The sequence below is a fragment of the Pinus tabuliformis genome, chromosome 3_1 (assembly GCF_031772625.1).
Source record: "Pinus tabuliformis cultivar Carrire ecotype Pingquan chromosome 3_1, CPIR1, whole genome shotgun sequence".
NCBI classification, from domain to species: Eukaryota; Viridiplantae; Streptophyta; class Pinopsida; order Pinales; family Pinaceae; genus Pinus; species Pinus tabuliformis.
This window is the reverse complement of record NC_142301.1, coordinates 800,390,963-800,407,394: the sequence shown is the minus strand read 5'-3', so window position 1 is coordinate 800,407,394 and position 16,432 is coordinate 800,390,963. Positions and strand designations below refer to the sequence as shown.

Genomic DNA, 16,432 nt, shown 5'->3' with positions numbered 1-16,432 from the left:
AGCTTGAAGTGCAAACAACCAAATCATGAGGACTAGAAGGCAGCCAAGCAAGTGAAAGTGACAGAAACCAGTTTATCTTGAGTTGGGAGCCGAGCCTCCCTAATTTGAAGGAAGTCGTTGGAGACTTCAGATGTATAAGTAGAGAGGCTTAGGACCTCAAAAGGATTCAGATTTGTATTGTAAAACTCTACTTTATTTCTGACCTGCAAGACCTATGACAATTTGTTATGTAATCCATGGTTTTGATAATAAGAATGAGTTTTGTTTTGAGCCAGCACTGAGTTAACTCAGAGGGCTGAAGCTCTTGGGTTAGGGCCCAACCCAAGCAGCCAAAGCTCCTCTTTATTGTACATGTATGCTAGCATAGATTCTTGGTTTTCTGTTCATTTGCTTAAGTAGTTGCATTTCCATTACAACAGTATAGAGTAGACGATTCATGGTTTGATTGTTCATTTACTTAAGTAGTTGCATTTTCATTACAACAATATAATCAGACAGCACACAACTGTTCACATAAACACAAAACTCTAAACACTTGCCTTCATTCGATGATGAATAGGTATTTATACATGATAGAGAAATTTCTGGAGTTTGATGGGGCGGTGGCTTCCCCAGGAAGCTTGCCCGTTTGTCAATGAATTCTAGAAACTGCACCTAAAACATCTGCTGAATTCTAGATTAATCTACCGGCTGTAATAATGGTGGGTAGTTGGAATTAATTCCTTCCAACACTCCCCCTTAATTCCAACCATATAACAAATATATAAGACACTATAAACATACTCTTAATTGACATGCCTGCTGGTCTAAGTCTTAGCTAGGCTTACAATATAATCTTGATTTTCTACAACACATAACTTACTTCTACAAAACTCAAATTTTGCCTTCCCAAGAGGCTTAGTGAATATGTCAGCTGCATTCTCATTTGTATTACAATACATTAGAGAAATTTCTTTTGATTGGACCTTTTCTCTTACAAAATGATATTGTGTGTCTATATGCTTTGACCTTGCATGACATACAGGATTGTTCCCCAGTTTAATGGTGCTTTGATTATCACATTTGATTACTGTAGGTTTTTGTTGACCTTCACCAACATCTTCAAGTATTCTTCTATGCCATATAGCTTCACAGGTGCTACTACATAATGCTTTATATTCTGCTTCAGTTGATGACAAGGAAACTGTTGCCTGTTTCTTGCTGCTCCATGATATAGCTCCTGATCCTATGTTGAAGACGTATCCAGTGGTGGATTTCCTTTCATTTGTTTTTCCAGCCCAGTCAGAATCAGAATGACCTGTCAATTCAACATTACAAGCATTAGTATATTCAATACCAAAATTGATAGTTCCCTTTAAGTATCAAAAGACCCTTTTTGCAGCTATCCAATGGCTTTCATGAGGCTTAGCCATGAATTGACTAAGTATGCTTACAACATAAGCAATGTCTGGTTTGGTGGTAGTGAGATAATTTAGACTTCCCACTAATTGTCGATATAATGTTCCATTCGCCTCTTTTGTTCCATCATCACTTCTTAATTTGATATTTTGTTCCAATGGAGTACTCACTGTTTTACATTCATTCATATGAAATCTCTTTAGTACTTCATTTGTTTATTTGCTTTGTGTGATTATGGTTCTTCCTCCATTTGTGCATACTTCAAGACCTAGATAATAGTGCATCTCACCAAGATCCTTCATCTCAAATTCATGTGATAACTTCATTTTTATATCTGTAATTAATTTATCAGCACTCCCTGTTATTATTAGATCATCAACATATATAGAAAGTAATACTATATCCCCATTTATGTCTATCTTGACATACAAACTAGGATCATTTTTACTCCTTTTAAATCCTTGCTGGAAGAAGAATTTGTCAATTTTCTCATACCAATATCTAGGGGCATGTTTTAGTCCGTATAAGGACTTTTTTAACTTGCATACAAGATGTTCTTGACCCTTCTTTACAAATCCTTCTTGTTGAACAAGATAAATTTCTTCCTTTAAGTCACCATTTAGAAAAGCTGACTTTACATCTAATTGATGTAACTTCCAATCATATTTAGTTGCCAATGCTATCATTATTCTGATTGTATTCATTTTTGCAACCGGAGCAAAGGTATCTTCATAATCTATACCTTCTTTTTGTGAATAACCTTTTGCAACCAATCTTGCCTTATACTTGTCTATGCTACCATCTGCATTAAATTTTGTCTTTTACAACCATTTTGATCCTATGGGGACTTTATTTTCAGGTAATTCTGTTAATTCCCAAGTTTCATTTTTCATTATAGGGTCATACTCTTCTTTTGTAGCTTCCATCCATTCTTTATGATTTTTGGCTTGTTCATAATTTAAGGGCTCAAAAACAGTCATTACTTGAGACATTAAAGCATAATCTTTATACTTGATGGGGGCTTGAATCTGTTGTGTTGACCTTCTTAGAGGTTCATTACTTTGTGGAGTACCTTCTCCTTTTCTTCTCTGTGGAGTGCCTTCATTACTTCTTTGTGGACTTTGATTCCTTGATGTGTCTTTTGGAATGTCCATGTGTTCTAGTTCTTGAGTTGATTCCATAATTTCTTCTTCTTCCTTAAAGCTTTCATAAGAAGACTGCCATGTATTATGTTCATCTTCTTTTATTTGTTTATCTACATGCTCATGAAATATAACATCTCTACTTGCAAAGACCTTGTGAGTACTTGGATCATACATTTTATATGCTTTTTGATCAGTGCAATATCCAATAAAAATACATTTGATGGCTTTGGCATCTAACTTTCTCCTATACTCTTTAGGAATATGAGCAAAGGCCTTGCATCCAAATATCCTTAAATGACTAACTTTAGGTTTAAAACCATAAAATGCTTCAAATGGTGTTTTGTGCTCAAGATACTTAGTAGGGCTTCTATTTTTAAGATATACAGTTGTATTAATGGCTTCAGCCCAAAAACTATTAGAAAGTCCTTTACTTTTTATCATACTTCAAGCACATTCAACTAATGTTCTATTCTTTCTCTCAGCTACTCCATTTTGTTGAGGTGTATGTGGCACTATAAATTGTTGCATAATTCCATTTTGTTTGCAATATTTGATAAAAGCTCCTGAAGTGTATTCACCACCTTTATCTAATCGAAGAATTTTAATGTTCTTTCCTGTTTGCTTTTCAACCATATTTTTGAATTCTTTAAAGTATTCAAACATGTCACTTTTGTTTCTTATAAAGTATACCCAGGTGTATCTAGTGCTATCATCAATAAATATAAGGAAGTAATATGCTCCACCAAGTGACTTAGTTTGCATTGGACCACATACATCAGTATGCACTAGTTCAAGTATTTCACGTTTTCTTCTATTTTCATGCACATGAAATTCTTCCCTATGTTGTTTTCCTAGTGCACAACCTTCACATTCAAAGTGTTCACCCTTTATAATTGGAAGACCTTCTACCATCAATTTCCTTTGTAGTAATATTAGGTCATTATGATTTAAGTGCCCATACCTTTGATGCCAAAGTTCTATAGTTGACATGCCTGTTGATGCCAAAGCTTGATGCCCATTCTTCATTACATCCAACTTGTATAAGCCTCCAACTCTCATTCCTTTTGCAACAACCTTGTAGTTGTCCTGCACATCCTTTACCAAACAATGTGATTTCATGAATTCAACTTTTAAATGTTGATCTGTGATAGTAGAGATGAAATTAAGTTCTTCTTTAATCCAGGAAATACACCACATTTTGAATTTGTTTTTCTTGTCCATAAGGCATCATAACACTTATATTACCATATCCTTTAATTTCATGTGATCTATTATCTCCTAACTAGATGTGTCCACCATTACTAATCTCATGATAAGTATCAAACCAATCTATTTTACATGACATATGGATTGATGCACCAGAATCTATAAACCAAGCATTATCATCATCAATTTCTGCTGATAAAGCAGCATTGGACACAAACAATTTGAGATTGCTAACATCTTGACTAATTGCTTCATCTCTATCAACATAATTTCCTGAATGCCTTCTTTGTTTAAATTGATCAGACCTCCTTTTCATGCAATTCTTAGCAAAATGACCAGGTTTTCCACAGTAATAACACATATCATCTCTACTTGATTTGGCATTTGTCCTTGGTAAAGGGGTACCTTGAAATGATTTTACCTGTGGCTTTTTGCCTTTATTTTTCTCCCACTGTTTACCTTTGAAGGACTTCTTCCCTTTGGCCATCAATGCTAAATCTGAATTAGGAGAATTCTGTTTAATGCTTCTTCTTCGCTCTTCTTCCTACATAAGTATACCTGCCAACTCATCAAAAGTAGGAGCCTTCTCTCTAGCTGAAAGACCAGTTATAAACATTTGATATTCATCAATCATTCCGCTTAATGTCACAGTAACCAAGTCTGTATTAGATACTGATTCACCAATGTCACCTAGTTTATCCTTTAGATCTTTAATTCTGGAAATGAAATCACTAACACTTTTATTTTCTTCCATCTTAATTGAAAGAAGCTTACTTTTTAAATACAATATTCGATTTGTAGTCTTCGTCTCATACAAATTTTTGAGAGTGTCCCATGTCTCCTTGGATGTTTTGCACTCTCTAATGTGTGGAATAATGTTGTCTTTAACCGTCATCCGCAAAAGCACCTTTGCTTTGCTTTCCCTTCACTCCTAATCTTGAATTGCAGCATCTGTGGCTTGAGGGGACACTGGCTTAACTTCAGCTCCAGACACAATTGCCCATGTATTATTGCCTTCCATCAAAGTCTGCAACTTAAACTTCCAATTTGCATAATTTTCACCATCTAACTTGTTAGATTCAGAGAAATAAGATTCTGCCAATATATTAGCCATTGTTAATAAGCTTATAAATCCTTTTCCACCAAGATACAATTTTTTCACAATTTCAATAATTAATTTCCTTACTCAATAATAACAACCTTCTTTCCTTTTTTTTTAGACGGTAAATAAAATTTTCAGCAGTAATTCAAACATTAAGGAGACCATTCTTATGCTTCCAGGCTCATTACATCATTGCGAAAAATATCTGGCCTAATTACATCTTTGCATCAAAGTGAAATAATCATAATGCATATGATCTTTATATCAAAGCAGATCCCCATAAAAGTAGCAATTCTACTGAACAAACCTTTACGAAAAGATAAATCAATTTCGCTCAGGCTGCTAACCTCACCTAAAAGATCCAGATCACCACAACTTGTGCAGTAGAAAGAATATTTCCTACATATTAATCCTTTCTCAATCAAGGCTCAAGGATTGTTGCTAAAAAGTACGTTCACTTGCTCCAGGTCAATTAAGCAGACTCTACTAGGATGAAGAGTGGCTTCCCACCTAACTTCTCCTGGCCCTTCAACTCTGGCAATTCAATAACACATGCACATTCTACAACTTCAGCACCAACACGCTCCAATAATCTCATGGCTGTAGATAAGGTGCCCCCAGTAGCAATTAGATCAGACAACCAAGCAGAAAATCATAATTCAGATCCACACAACCTATAATGCAAACATCAAAGCATAAGCTATCTAGAGACACCGTCAGTCCTCCTCCGTAGCACACAACTCTTCTCCTGGTGCGCAACGCCTATCTGGTCATTGCTCTACCCTTACTGCACCATAAATTTCCCAGTAGTGAAAAATAAAACACTCGGCTGCAAACACAAAACAGCTAGCAAGCACAAAACAAAATGGATTTCCCAACAGCCAGTAAACAAAACGGACCAATTTTACGGCCAACAAGCACAAAACAACCTTACCAATATAACAAACACTTCAGGAAGTCTAACTATAGTTCCACAGCCTCAGCTCCTGCGCACAACTCTCCTGTGCTCTGATACCAAATCAGAGAGCACACAGCTGACCACATAAACACAGAACTCTGAACACTTGCCTTCATTCGATGATGAATAGGTATTTATACATGATAGAGAAATTTCTGGAGTTTGATGGGGCGGTGGCTTCTTCAGGAAGCTTTCCCATTTTTCAATGAATTCTAGAAACTGCACCTAAAACATCTGCTGAATTCTAGATTAATCTAGCGGCTATAATAATGGTGGGTAATTGGAATTAATTCCTTCCAACAAATATAGCATAGATTTATGGTTTAATTGTTCATTTGCTTAAGTAGCTGCATTCCCATTATAGTAGTGTAGAGTAGATCGGTTGTGCTTTAGTTTACTTCCATTTGTGCCTTCTTTCAATTAGCAGGGTAGCTAGGAGAAAAAGATCACCATAAGGTTGTCCACAGGTGTCTCAGCCTCACCTCCTCCCTCTGGGACCATGACTTGAGGAAGAGACCCTTCAGCAACCCCAAAAACACAGGTTTCTAGTTCTCGCATGAGCTTTGGAGTTTGTTGTTTGATGTAGTTACTTGTTTCATTTCACTGTCGTCTTTTTCCATCACTCTCGGTCCACCCTCACCCTCACCGATTTCTATTGTTTTCATTGAAATCTCCTTCAACACTTTCTTCATGCATAATTTCCTTACCGTCTGATCCACAACAAACCTAACCAATCACCATTCGATTCATTAGTTTATCCAACGACCATCGCGTGTGAAGTCTTCCACCTACTTTATGCGCTCCAATCTCCACCGTCGATCTATCTCTTGATCCAATGGCTATCGCGTCACCTCAATACTTTATGCGCTCCAATCTCCATCGTTGATTTGTCTAGCCTGATTCGATGGCTATATCGCAATCTCACACAAATTCTTGCATGATCGTTATCCGCCCGAGAGCACGTGAGAAAAGTGGTTTTCTCGTGCTACGTGTCACTCACTTAGGCTAATCGCGTGAAATTTAGAAATACAACTTACAGCTTTGAGGGCACGCGAGAAACTGCTTACCGCCTACAAAACCCGCTCCATCATTCCGCACGTTTTTATCTCCGCTGCTCATCTTCCGATTAATCCTGTCCATCCATCTATTAACTTAAGTCTCCGCGATAAGATCTCCACCGTTCATCCTGTTCGGTAACCCTGTTCGTTCATCTATTCACTAAACCGCCCATGATAAGATCTTCGCCATTCATCCTGTTCGTTCATCTATTCACTAAACCACTCGCGATAAGATCTCCGCCACTCATCCTGTTCGTTAATCCTGTTCACCCATCTATCTACGTAATCTCTTGCGATAAGATCTCCGCCACTCATCTTTCATTACGTCCTCCTTTCACTGATTTCGTCCTCCGACTGCTCTTCCACTTGACTCCTTCCCAAACTTTGTTCTATGTATTAGTTAAACACTACCACCAGATTAGTTTAGTTTCCTTGCTTACACATTCTTAGGGTTGATGCTCTTTACTTCTGCAACTTAGATAACAACATTAGGTTAGTGTTGATTTAGCAATTATGCTTAGCATCATTATTTAAATGGTTAATTAGGTTATGTTGTGAGTTAGCATTACATGTTGTTTTCTTCATTACTGTTGTAGAGTAGCTCTCTCTTAGAATAGATTTGCTCTTATTCCATCACAGAATCAAGCTTCTTCTGACCCTATAGAAGTCTGGCTTGGAACCCTTGGGATCTCGTGCCAGATGAACAGTGACAACAGGCAGGACCTTCAGTTTTACCTGTGCATACATCACTGTCACCTCCAAGTTTGTACGAACCCTGGGTTAATAAGTAAAGTTGGTAGCCCTGGGAGTTGCAACATTCTTGTGCAATGCCTTGGCTCATAAGCCAAACCCATGAGTAGTAAAACTTTTAACTATATGTGACACTACTATCCATTCTATGGTTTCAAAAATGGACAAACCCATGAGTATGTTCAATTTGATCGACCAAAACTTGTATAACAAAAAGTTTGAAGCAAAAAACAATAATGATAAATTATAGTAATAATTCCTCCGACCAACCAAGATAAATGCAATTGAGAACACATAACATGGGTAGAGTCATCTTTGAATTGACCTCCAATTTGTTTTTATTTATTTTTTCTAAAATGTATGATTATTTGGATACATTGTAATCTAATATATATATATTTTTAATATACAATATTGCGATTCCAATTTTATTTTTCTTGTAAATTTGGGTGAAACTTTTAACCGTTCCATACATTAGTATTCATGTTTACGTCATTCCCTTCCTTTAAAAATGAGCGAACCCATGAGTATGTTTGATTTGATTGGTCAACACTTATATAACGAAAAGTTTGAAATGAGAAACAATAATGACAAATTCCTCCTAACCTACCAAAATAAATGAAATTCACAACTTAAAATTAATATATATTAATATTGAAAATAAAATTGAGTATACTAACACAAATTTTAATATACTACAATATAAATATCATATAATAATTATAATATTTATTTATATTTTTCTGAATTTTAATTATTTTTTTATAATATATATATATATTTTAAGGTCAACTTATATTATGATTTTTCCATAGTTCTTTTTCTAATGATGGGCTAAGATACATACCCAGAAATGTTGAGAAAAAATAAACCCACATAGGATCAACATGTACAAAATAAATTTTCATTTAACTTAGAGAAAAATAAAATTTGATGAGTATTTACCCGTACATTGCTTATTTAAGCCTCAAATACTGATCATTTTAAAATTTGCACGTCACTAATGACTATTACCTAAATTTTTAAACCATCATTTGATGGGTAACTTAATATATATATATATATATATATATATATCCCAAGGAAAAATCGTAATTTTCATTATATGAAATATTGAAAATTACATGCTGAAGATGCTTGATAGCATATCAAAAATTGATTGTTGTTATCCAACAATCATCTGTTGAAAATTAAGTTGTCAAGAAAACTATCACAGAAAGCCCAAATTTGCCTGATATACATACAAAAAGAGTGCCTCGTTTGTGCTAGAAAACTATCATAAGTGTGTTCTATCATAAATACATTAGTTGTATAAATATGTAAATATATGCAACAAAATTATCCCATAACAACAATATTTGCAACAATGTCAATAAAGGGTCAGTTATAATATTGATAAAAGTCTGTCCCATTTTGTTCCGTTATCAACCAAGTACCATGGTCCTGGAGCGCATCCTCTTTGGATAACTGATCGAAAAGTGTATTCTTTTCCTTGTAAATGTGTTAACAATAAATATGATAAAAAATGTGCTTTTACTATAATAATTTCCTCAAGTAGATTTTCTAAGTTTGTGCGTGTGACACATTGAATTCTGATTGAACCAATCAATAATTACTTTTGAATCCCCAAATATTTGCAGCGATCGACACCCTTTTTCCAAAGCAAAAAGGATAAGTAACTTTAGGCTTATGTGTGTGTGTCTAATCTAATCTATAAACAAAATGACATTTTCCATTGAAATTTGGTTATACAATATCCAACAAGATTGTGATTTTTTGTTGTTTAAAACGCATTTTTGAATGCATAAATAGATTCAGTGCTCTAAGAAACTCCTGGAGCATTCAAATTCTATAGATTAAACAACTTGAACTAAAGTTTTAAAAAATTGTTGATGGAGTTAGGTTAAAATTAAAAAAAGCCCCGGAAAAGGTCATTTCATCTGTTAGTTGGACTACGCGCACACGTATGTGTGTCTATATATATAAACAATTTCAAGTAAAGTGATAGAAAATAAAACAAGCCAATGATTTGGTTGGTTGAGACTTATTTAAACTCAAGTTTTTTAAAATCTATGCTGAATTTTGGTTAAAATTAATTAAAAAAGCCCTCAAAAGAAAAGAAGCTAGTGATTTGGTTGGTTGAGACTCCAAGATAAGTACTGCACTATGCAAAACCCATAATGGTATAACTTCAAGGTAAGCGTAGATTCATCCACAATGGATTTTTAGACTTATTAGAAAAAGCTCGTCTTTGTCTTCAGTCACACCATGCGATCATACATTGTACACACTTAAGCATAAAGCATGAACACTGAACCCTGAAGCTTAAAGGCTGGGGTCACAAGACATGTCCACACCCATGGACCATTGGTATTTTATATAAAACACTAACATACATTTTTTGTTTATGTAGGTGAAAAAGTTGTTTTTTGTTTGATTTTGAGAGTTTTATGTAGTTTCTTTAGTGTTGGCACATTCATGATAGGTCTCATTTTTATAAAATGAGTCTATTTATTAGTTTTGATTAGAAAGCAAATATATTTTGTGATTGGATATAGAATCTCAAATGTATGGTTACCAAGGCTAATGTATTCACACTTGAATCTAAACACAACTCGGTTTGTGCTTCTTAGGTATTACCCTGTCTACCAGAAAGCTCTATTCCTATTCTTTACAAGAAGATTATGAATTTCTTCAAAATCCATGACTGCATAAATGGTTTTTTTTTGAATCAATTTGTATTACCTTTGAACACCATATTACATCAATCTTCCCCTAAGCACACTACACAATATTACATTTTCCTTCTTTCTTGGATTTAGGTTCCAAGATTGTACATAGGTTTTTCTATCTTGCCTTTCTTCTTTCGGACGTATATCCGTCCCAAGGGATTATCAAGAATATATGGGGATGAGACAACAACTTCCTTTCATTGAGATGCTTCAATTGCCGAGTGCTTCAACATATTTGTTGGCTACTTTTCACTATCTGATTGGTGGGTGCATTTGTGTCCACTCTTTGAAGCTACTAGCCTAGATCCATCTTAACTCCAGATCTACCAAGTTCCAAGAGAGATAAAATTTCTTAAGATGCAAACCTCTTTTAAAATGAAAAGAAATTTAATCACTTTAAAATAGATCTAGACTAGTTTAAAATATATACATCTATAATATTACATGGTTAAAACTAATTTTACACTGAAGCCAAAAAATAAAAAAATTGCTGATATAAAATACAAAAAAATTAATATTAAAAGTGATTTTTACATTAAAAAAATTATAAATATTTAAATTTTATATAAAAATAAAAATATAAAATATCATGTTAATGACGCTTTAAAAAAAACAAATCATAAAATCTTGACGGTTAAACTGCCCTCAAATTTATACCTGTCCATGAGTATGTTCGATTTGATCGGCCAAAACTTGTGTAACAAGAAGTTTGAAGTGAAAAACAAGCGCGACAAAATCTATATGTCTAATATTGTATTTGTTAAAAAACGACCAAAGGTTTTCCAAACTTCGACTATGGTTGAGAATTTTGAGAATTTATAAGTGTGAACTGTAAAACAAAACCCTACCGTATAGTTGTCTGCCATTTGACAGAGAAAAAGAGCCTTTGAAGAGGAATTTATAAAGAGTTTCGTGTGACAAGAGTTGGATTTCTCAAACGCAAGGCAGTGTTTTCTCGAGGCTTCGCCGAGGAGGAGCAGAAGGGAAATCCTGAGCTGCCAGTTTTTGGTGACTTTCCAGGCCAGCATTCAAAATGAGGTGACTATGGCCCCTTTCATTTGTTTTTTTTCCCGCTTAAACCACTTTTTTATTTCTATATGGTCTTTTCTGCGCTCTTTTGATGTTCTGCGTGGGTTTCGCCCCTTTCTTGGAATAACAGACACAAGAACAGTCGCTTTGTGTCCCTTTAGGTTTTCTTACGTTTCGAGAAACGACAAATTTCTTTGCGAACAAGAACCCAGCAATTCTAAAAATACAATCTTATTTTGGGGTTTTAGGGTTTATTATATATTTATGTAGTGCATTTTGATTAAGTACATTGCATCAGTAAAGTTTGAGGTTGACTTTGGTACAGACACAGAAAAAAATATGAATGCCACAGAATCACTATGTAGTGTTGTATTGTTAAAAATCAGCTTCTAAACCGATTTTTAATAGTAAATGGTTTGACACCGAAGAAGTGCCTTTTGAATATCTAACATTAGCCATCATATTTCTGGGTTTTAAGCTGCTGCGACAGTTATTTGATTCCCCGACGTTTCCAGCAAATTCATTATCCATCGTCAGGGAAAGGCCAAATTAATCAAATCTGACTTTGTAACGGTTTTGGCCATTTTTTTTTTATGTAATCAACATAACCTTGACTGATTTAGGTGATGTAATCCCAGTTTATACTGAACTGTAAATTTTTAATACACAAACAACTATCTTCCTTCAAAAAATTCCCATTCTATTATCTTCTGTGCTCTTTTATATTTTCTGAGTGAACAAATATGCTACACCCCTGGTCCTATCTGTTCAAATGAAAGGGTATCTAGCTTACAAGCAGGTCCTCTCTACTGTAGTCACCATGACCATGACTCATATTTATGTCACATAATTCTTCTATATCCAAGTTTGTTAAATTTATACTTTATGAACCTGGTATTTCCTTTAAACTGCTCAGATGCTCTTGTTATATTTTTGCAAGTTTCTGTCAGTGACTAAACGTTCTGAATTTCTTGTCAATCATTTTGTATTAATGGAAATGTCAGCTATTCCAAGGTAGTTTCCTAATTATGTTGATATTCTCAGTTGATAGCTAAGCTGTATATGATAACTCTTTCGAATATTCTTAGAATTACTAAAAGTCAATGAGCATCATAGAGTTAAATTTAAGCTTTCATGAACCTTGTATTTGCTTTAAACTGCTCAGATGCTCTTGTTATATTTTTGCAAGTTTCTAACTTTCTGTCAGTGACCAAATATTCTGAATTTCTGGTCAATCATTTTGTATTAATGGAAATGTCAGTTATTCCAAGCTAGTTTCCTAATTGTGTTGATACATTCAGTTGATAGCTAAGCTGTGTAGTTAAACTCTTAGGAACATTCTTAGAGTTACTAAAAGTCAATAAGCATCATAGACCACACTGTGTTGTGGTAACACTGACAACTAGCCATAAAAATAACATATTTTTTAATTGCTGACAGATGTCTCAGACAAGTGGCAGACACATTGAGCAAAATATCATAGTTCATGGTTTGAAAAGCCCAGTAACACGTGACTGAAAATGCAGTGATAGAATCTGTATGTCCGAATTTGAGGAATCCTATCTTTTCCTTCTACATTAGTAGGCCTTAAAGAGAGAACTTGAATTTTTTCATATCGTTTATCTTCTTAGTATGCAATCTACTGAGCAGTACAGAAGGACAGAGCCATGTAGAATAGGGTAATGCCTTCATTATGTAATTTGTTAGTGTCAGTATTTGTATCCTGCCATAAGTGATCAAAAATCCTCTTTTCATATCATATTAGGGTCCCACTCAGAAATTTTTGTCATTCCACTAGGTCATCATTCAAAAATTTACTCACCGATGGTAGCCATAGTCAAAAAACATCACTCTCCCTTAAATTTCATTATTTGCTGGCACATTGTCATACCTTGCTGAATGTACATCAGTCATGAGGTCAAAGTCATCATATCAGTCATGACACCATCAATTCTGGTCAGTCAAGGTTACCATTAGGTCCTAGGGTTTTCAAGGTCCAATAAAACACCATTTCCATTGCATAATGTCAGCAAGTCTCATAGTGATCAAATAACATCTCTTCACTATCTGAGGATGATTTGTAAACAAAAAATCTTGTTTCAGCATGTAATTTTGATTTTAAATGTAATATTTTTTTATTTTTCACTATGTAATTTTATGTCTTTCAAATGTAATAAGCACATGATTTCCAAGCTGCTAATTCAGAGTTCCAAAATGCCAAAGGACCAAAAAGTCAAAGGTCAAAGTGTTCTCAATGTATATCAAGTGATCAATTTGTCAAAGAAAAAGTCAAGTGTAAAGGTATAGTTTCCAAGAGTAAGGTGAATGACAAAAGGAAGAAAGTGGGTCCCAAGGCCCAAATCATCAATTTCATGAAGTATAAAGGCCACCAAGACATCAAAAACAAATTCATTTTCACTCTCAAAGGTCGAGCTCACACTCCCTTGGTTCAAAAAGTCGATTTTGTAGGTTTAAAGGCAAAAAATTTCTTGGCGCTGCGCTTAGGAGGGAGGTGCTGCGCTTAGGAGGGAGGCGCTGCGCTTAGAGTAGTGGTCGCTGCATTTTTTAACACAGGTGCTATGCTTCTGGGCAAGGCGTTGCGCTTTTGCCTAATGAGCCCCTAGAGCACCAAAACGCCTCCAAATTCTCTCAAAACTTCAACAAAGTCTTGTTTCCTCTTCTACCAAGTAAGTCACACAAATTTTCCACCTCTTTGCACTCCTAAACAACATTTTTTTTTTTAGTGTTTTGGTTCCTAAGCAAAATTGGCACTTGGGCAAGTGATAAAACCCTAAATCCATCCCTATCCCAAATTTGCTGCCCATAGACCCTACAACACCTTCCTACATCACTATTAAACCCATCCCTACCCCTACACTATCATTTCCTAGTCCCTAAACCCTTTTCCCATAAAACCCTAAGACCTAGGTTTCCAAAATTCCTAGGCAACCTCTACCATAAACCTGTAATTTAATTATCATTCCCAACTCCCTTGACATTTTCACCTCCTATCACCTCCCACAGCTCCATAATCCCTCCCCTCATCTCCTCAAATTTTTATAGCCCTATCCCTATTCCCTAGACCTATTTCCACTTCCCATTCCCACCTACCTTATCCCTAGGGTTTCTTAACCAAACACTATGGAGGAAGACAAAGACTATGTGGAAGAGGAGGATACACAAGAAGAGGAGGATAGATAAGTAGAAGAAGACCAAATGCCAAGAAAGAGGCCCAGGACTAGAGCACTGAAAAGAGCTCTAGAACTAGAAAGGCAAAAAGAGGCTGAACTTGGCAATGAGCTCACTTTAAATGAGCATCTTGAGAAGCTCTTGAAGAAGTCAAAGAGGGACAATGACTTACAAAGAAAGATAGCCAAACATTACTTCAAGAAAAATCAAATTGCAAGGTCCAAGCTCCAAAAGGTCAAAACAAGACTTGAAACCCTAGCCAAGCAAAAGAAGGAAGACAAGCTTGAAATCCTTGCTGAGGCATCACTCATTGCCTAACATACCTCATCAGCCTTCCACAGATCAAATTTTGAAAACTTTGGAGTTTTCTGCATTTTTGGTAGTTTTGCACCAGTCACATTGCCAAAAGTTCAACGCCCTAAGCACTGCGCTTTTCCTAGAGACCTCCAAATGCAAAATGACCACCACCATTGGATTTAGAAGGCCAAATATAGTTAGGAAAACCACTTTGCTAAGCTTTTTTGGGTCAATTGGGCAGTCAAAGGGTCAAAAAACACCCAAAAAATCATGTTTCTGCCTTGTTTTGGAGGCTGGTGTTGTGCTTTTGACTAGTCTTGGGAGAATCAACTTTTGGAGGGTCAAAACTTGACCATTTTGGAAACTAAAGGTAGATCTGGAAACTAGATAGGACATGCTTTCCAATGAGCTATCTTGGGCTCAATTTGGACACCGGGAACCCCCTCAAAAGTGGAGCTGAAGTTGGCACTGTGCTTAGGATAGTGGTGCTGTGCTTTTGACACAAATTTTCCGAGTTTCATCATTTTGTAATTTTTCTCAGTTTTGACAGTTTCACCTTGACAAATCATGTTTTTACCAATGTAATTGATGGATGTAAATGTAATAATGATGTTTTAAAGTTACCTAGGGTAAATACATTAGGTGAAAACTCTTTTTGTGATGTAATGAATCAGTTTCCAAAAAGTGAGGGATGAGTCAATTTGACCTCCCTACACTCTAGGTTTTAGTTCAGATTTTGGTGGAACAACTCCTTAGCTCATGGATTCGACCCCTGAGGATGGGAGAAGTTGTTTGATGGCTATATCTATCATTTCTTGACTCATTTCACAGGTTGGATGTTGTTGTATTGATCAGAGACACTAGTGTAATTAGTATTTGGCAGAAATTTAATGAATGAGTTGTAGCTATTTTGATGGAATACCTGTGGTATGGCATTTTGACATAGTTTCTTCTTATGTTGCATATGTTTGAATGTTTTGTACTCTCATGTTTCATTTCACTTCTATGATATGTTGATTTTCAAGTTGATGAGCAGAATACATCTTACATGCTCTGTTTTGGGGAAATCTTCATAATTTGTCCATTTTCTTCAGTTTAGAAAGAATACATGCTTGTCTTGCTCTTTCTAGCACCTCACCAGTCTGATCCATCTCACTCAAAAACCTTAAAGTGTTTGAGTGTCTACCTACCTTGCTCCATCAAATGTCTGCAATCATACCCTTATTTGCCCTGACCTAGTCTCTTTGACCTAATCCTCATCTAGCAACCCAATTTCAAACAATCAAACCCTTTTGCACATCATAGCTAGCCTAAAACCCTAATTCATCCAGCCCTCTTGGCTGTGATTTTGTGGAGAGAGCCCTCTTCGACTTGGTTGGGCTAGATACCAAGTCAACAAGTTGGTCTGTGGTTACCTTAGCTGGACTCATCCTCAGCCTTGGAGATCCGGAGGAGTGATAACATAATTCACATAAATACTTTTTTTATATGCCTTCATGAATTGATAGTCACCGAAGAAATGTAAATATTTCTATTATCTAACCATGATAAAGTAGCTCAAAGAAACA

The 16,432-nt window shown here is 35.5% G+C and overlaps 1 protein-coding gene across 1 annotated transcript in view; it reads left to right on the top strand.

Moving 5' to 3' along the window:
• The first annotated feature begins 11,116 nt into the window (after positions 1 to 11,116).
• Positions 11,117 to 16,432, top strand: part of LOC149189863 (uncharacterized) — a 76,568-nt gene continuing 71,252 nt past the window's right edge. Inside the window, exon 1 of the mRNA XM_089413304.1 lies at positions 11,117 to 11,387. Coding sequence (XP_089269430.1) covers positions 11,383 to 11,387 — 5 coding nt within the window. The 5' untranslated portion in view covers positions 11,117 to 11,382. The remainder of the gene's footprint in view (positions 11,388 to 16,432) is intronic.